A 5403-nucleotide genomic window follows, 5' to 3' on the forward strand; every position below is an offset into this window, starting at 1 on the left:
GCTTTGAAAACTTGGAGACTTTATGAAGTGTAAAATCTAAATAGATCACTAGAGTTTGAAGCAAATTTTCACATATAAAGACTTGAACATGCATCAAAGAAAATGGTTGGAGTTGATATGAATATCGACAATCTTGATATCTAATACCATGAAGGGAAAACAAACGTTGTAATTGAAACTTTGAGTCAAAAGTCAAGCCAACAAGAATGCAAATTGTTTTAAATGCATCTGGTGAACTGTACAAGAAGATCGATACAGATGTTAAGCCTTGAGATTGTTGAAGCAAGAGTGTTTATATTGTGTGCATCAACTATTTAACTAATAAAATTTGATGAAATCAAGAAAAATCAAGTGGAAGATGTGATGTTACATTGAATCAAGGAGTAAATTTCGTAATTAGGAAAGAATATTTTTCTTCAAATTTGGTATTATATAGTAACAAAAGTTCTTGAACAATAACAAATGCATAGAGACAAAGTTCTATTTTCAAATTTATCATAAGAATGCCATTCTCAATTTCAACAGTTTAAAACCGATAAATGAACATGTTGTAATTGCCTCTATAAACAATAATATTAACCTAAAATTATAAAATAATCCACTTTTTCATAAATAGTCCCTCAAAACATGGGGTAATTCCTAAATTATTCAAGGTAAGGATTAATGTAGGTGAAACTCAAACTCATGAATCCCACTTTTTTGTTAAAAAAACTTTCGAACCTAAAAAAATAATTGAAAAAAGAGACAAAAAAGCCAGCAGCTGTAAAATTCAGCTTTAAATATTCAAAAAAAGCCTGGAAATTTCTTTCTGTCTCTTCTGCCTCTTCCCTCCCAATTCCCAATGACTCATATTGTGGAGAATTTGTTTGGCTGACTCCACAAAAATCCCTTCCCTTCCCTACACTACACTCTTCTACTCATCACTAGATAAATCAAGAATTTTATTTTTATATTCTTGTAAAATTTAGCCAAACAAATTTAAGGACTAGTTTCTTTTTCATTTTTTTTTCTCTTTATTAATTAATTTTCTTGCATTTTCTTGTTAATAAGATTAAAGAAAAACAATGGTTTCATTGATAATTCCCAATGGATTGATTTCAAACCCAATACTAAACAAAAAATTCCCAAAATCATCTTCAATTTCCATGAAAAAACCCATCATTTGTTTTGAATCCCAAACCTCAAAATTCGTTGCCCCTTACAATTTCTTCAACAAATTATGGAAACCCAATTCTACAAACAAACATTATTCCATTATTGAACCCCCAAAGGCAGCCGCGCCGCCGCCTTTCGGGAAAAAATGCAAGGACAAGAGCCCCATGAGATGGAGAATTGGTGATGAGATAATTGTTGAAACAAAGATTGGTGTTAGCAAAAATGATTATACTATTAGTAGCAGTAGAAAACAAATGTTGGTTTTGTGTGGATTGGGTTATTGGGTACAAGGGTTTAGGTGTTTTCCATGGTTAGCTCTTAATTTTCACATGGCACAAAATCTGAATTATGACCCATCAACTTTACAATGGGTGCAATATTGTGGTATTCTTCCAATGGTGGCTAAACCCTTTTATGGGATTTTATCTGATGCTCTTTATATTGGTGCTGCTCATAGAATTCCTTATATTTGTATTGGAGGTTAGTTTCTGAATTCATTTTTTTTTTGGGTTTTTTTAGTTGTTTGTATTTGTAATTTTTTGGTTTATATTGTGTAATCCTTGCTAAAAATGACATTGGCATTTAATTTTCACTTGCTGACAATTATGAAATTGATGTAATACATAGTTTATTGTTTTTATTAATTGTTATTCAAGGATGTTCTGGAAAAATCATCTAAAATACAAAGTGGGTAGTGTTATTACAGCCGTACAAGCCGTTAGCGCTGCATATACGTGTGAAAAAGGTCTCTTAGAAAGTTAGAATGGTATAAGTTTGGAGATTTTTATGACAAAATTAAAACACGCGCATATTAGTGTAATGAATGCTTAGTTAGTACTCGTTATTTCATTTTTTAGCTTTGTATAGGTGGTCCTAATGACCGCAATTTTCCAACATGTAATAGTAATGATTTATGGTTGAATTTGCAATCTGCAAATTTGCCGGTAGTAAATTAACCATGCTTTTTTTTTTTATTTATTTATTTATTTTATTTTTTATTTTTTATTTTTATTTTTTTTTTGACAATCTAAATTAAAATATAGGTAGTTATGAAGGGGTTGGAACAATGTGACGAGTTGACCACTAATTTTGTATGGGGGATATACCTTGAAAATGACCTAGTATGATACTTGGACTTTGTGACTTACACCATTGTTGGTCATCTATGTCGAAATTCATGTAATGTAGTATGCAGCACTCTGTATCTTTTATGGTATTGATGGTACAGAATACTGTAATCTATTGAGACAAAGGTAACAATTGTCTTTTGATTGAAAGAGTTTGAATTTTTTGGTTAAACGAGACGTAATAGATGGAGACAAAGATAATACTGTCTTTTGATGGAAAGAGTTTGAATTTTTTGGTTCTAATACAAAATTTAAGAGCTAAAATTATGAAATATACTGTATATTGAATAATTTGGGCTAAATAAGTTTTAAAATGAAAATTTTGGTCACAAGGTTACTATGATCTAGATTTTTTGTTCTGGGAACTGCATAGAGGTTTCTAATCCAGCTTTTTTTCTCCTAACATTTCTTTTAACCTCAATATGATACTTTGTATAGAATGTTTGGCCAATCCTAGAATGGTGCTTGTCATGTCCTCTTCCATAACCCCTGCCCCCAAAACCCATATGAACTCGTAAAACCAGATGGCTTTATCTGGAGGTAGGAGTAGTATGCCTGAACCAACATCCCTCAGACCCTCATCTGCTTCTTCGGGTGCTATACTTTTCTTTGATCCATTTACTCTATCTCTTGGAGTCTTTGCATGATTAATAGGTTTTTTTTTTTTTTTTTTTGTGCTTATGCTCTATTATATTGGTTTCATTTTCATAGAAGTACATTATCTTCATTTGTCGGTTTTTCTAGCTGATTTCTCTAGCTTAGCATTTTGCAGTAATGTGGTGCATTTTGTCTGCGCCTTGAGGCTAAGCCAAATTGGTGATGCTCATAAATAAGTTCATACTTTGTAGTCATCTTGCAGGTCTTTTCATGGGGACCATTATCACTAATTCCATTTGTGGGTGAAGCCTTTCCTACCCTTATGGCATGCGTTCTTCTCAGTAATCTTGGGGCAGCTGTCACAGAGGTTTCACAAGATGCTCTTATTGCAGAATATGGACAAAAACATAAAATTGTTGGGCTACAGTCCTATACATTCATGGCAATAGCAGTTGCAGGAATTCTAGGCAACTCATTGGGTGGTATACTTCTATCGAAATCGCATCCAAGAACTCTATTGCTTATCTTTACACTCCTGCTGTCTGTTCAACTTCTAATTTCTATATCAACAAAGGAGGAGTCCCTTGGTTTATCGAAGCCTCTGAGTACTATTGTTGAACAAAGTTCAAGCTTGAGCAATATCAAGAGACAGTTTTCTGATCTTCTAGTTGCCTTGAGTGAGGATAAGATATCTCGTCCTCTACTTTGGGTTGTAGCTTCGATTGCAATGGTGCCAATGCTCACAGGATCTATCTTTTGCTATCAAACACAATCCCTTAATCTTGACCCTTCAATTATCGGTGTTTCCAAGGTAATTGGGCAGATGCTGCTCTTATCATTAACTGTGCTCTATGACCGGTTTTGGAAAAACATTCCCATAAGGAAGTTGATTGGCATAGTGCAATTCTTATATGCCTTTTCTCTCCTCCTTGACCTCGTTCTAGTCACACAAATAAACCTGAAGTTCGGAATACCAAACAATGTTTTCGCTTTGTGCTTTTCAGGGTTGGCTGAGACCATTGCTACCTTTAAAACAGTACCCTTTTTTGTGCTTATTGGGAGCTTATGCCCTTCAGGATGTGAGGCTTCAGTCACTGCGTTCTTGGCCTCAGCTTTAACTTTGTCAACAATTGTTAGTGGGTTTTTAGGCATTGGATTGGCTTCTGTACTTGGTATAACTTCTGACAATTACACTAGCCTCTCTGTAGGGATCATGCTGCAGAGTTTGGCTGCTTTAGTGCCTTTAGCTTGGATCAACAACCTACCAATTTCACAACTTTCCGTTGAAAAGGAAAAGAAGAAAGGCAGGAGTAAAAGGAGTCGGAAAAACAGGAGAGTTGGAAGAGTAACGCTCAACTCAATCTTTTCTTACCGTCGAAAAAGAGAATCTGAGACACAAAGATGACAACATTCCTAATTTCCTATTATGTTACTTAGGAATAACACAGTAATAGCCACGCAAGTCCGGATGACTTGTGTCTCATGCCTTCCAAAGAGGATACAATACATATATGGCTTAAATGCCCAGAATAGTTCAAATAGCCCTCCAACTACGCTGGTGCTGATTTTTGTTTGGGCAACAAGGAGCGGTATGATTATTCTGGTTCAGTTGCTTTCTGCTGAATTTACAGAGTCAGTAGATGCCAGTTTATCTATCTTTGTTCAGTGGTGAAGTTCAATATGGATAGGATGTGGTTCATCCAAATGAGAAACACACAGTTGATACAGAAGATTCAAACATATTGCTCGAATGTATCACTCCAGGGCAATGAATCAGATGCACAATTGGTGTAGAAGGTACAGACAAATTGCTTGAAGATCAGTTAGGGGTTGGTCAGATGCTCATACGGTCATACCGGAGCTGCTCAGTTTTGTTTCAATTGTGTATCTGCACTTCCATTGATGATCTGTTGCATTAATTTGAGCAAATGCCATATGCATCTTGAGGAAATCAGTCCTCTACTCGGTTTCATTTCTTTGCATTAAAAATTGTAATTGATGTGGGATTCGTTTCCAATATCTGATTGATTCACTTGAGTCCTGAGTTCTGTACAGCACAAAGTTTTGTATAATAATAAGGTTCTTGGTAGTGTGATTTCTCTGTTAGAGTTTCTGACCCCCCCCCCTTTTTTTTTTTTGGCATCAAACTTTGATTATTGTTTTGTAAAAAGTTTATTATTTTTTATGCCTTGGCAAGATAAGTCGTAAATCACCGCATGCTTTCGTTCTCCATAAGACTCAGCTATTCATTAGGTACATCCATGTAAATGTAACTCTACACATCAACCTCATATATTGGCACAAATTCTGCAGTGATTGCTGTTTAGGAACATATGTTTGAAACAGTTGTATGGCTAAACCAAACGTAGATGAACTAATTTTGAACCTTTATTGTATATGTATTGTCCTTTAACTCATTACGAGGAAGCACTCTAGTATATACTCTCTCTAATCTAATTTTAGCATCAAGGACTCACAATGGCACGAGAGACGCCCACAGTACAGACAGGCGTTACTTTCATAT

At 34.9% G+C, this 5403-nt stretch overlaps 1 protein-coding gene across 2 annotated transcripts; it reads left to right on the forward strand.

Annotated features, from left to right (window-relative positions):
* Positions 1 to 645: 645 nt before the first annotated feature.
* LOC110692518 (probable folate-biopterin transporter 9, chloroplastic) lies at positions 646 to 4985 on the forward strand. Of its 2 annotated transcripts, none has more exons than XM_021869552.1 (2): positions 646 to 1635; positions 3131 to 4985. In XM_021869552.1, exons 1-2 carry the CDS (start codon positions 1065 to 1067, stop codon positions 4282 to 4284), a joined length of 1725 nt encoding a protein of 574 aa, XP_021725244.1. In that variant the 5' UTR covers positions 646 to 1064; the 3' UTR covers positions 4285 to 4985. The 2 variants fall into 2 exon arrangements, with proteins under 2 accessions (XP_021725244.1, XP_021725245.1); XM_021869553.1 differs by having other exon boundaries at positions 1355 to 1635; positions 3142 to 4985.
* The last annotated feature ends 418 nt before the right edge of the window (positions 4986 to 5403 follow it).

The sequence above is a fragment of the Chenopodium quinoa genome, unplaced genomic scaffold, assembly GCF_001683475.1.
Source record: "Chenopodium quinoa cultivar QQ74 unplaced genomic scaffold, ASM168347v1, whole genome shotgun sequence".
In the NCBI taxonomy this organism is placed as follows: Eukaryota; Viridiplantae; Streptophyta; class Magnoliopsida; order Caryophyllales; family Amaranthaceae; genus Chenopodium; species Chenopodium quinoa.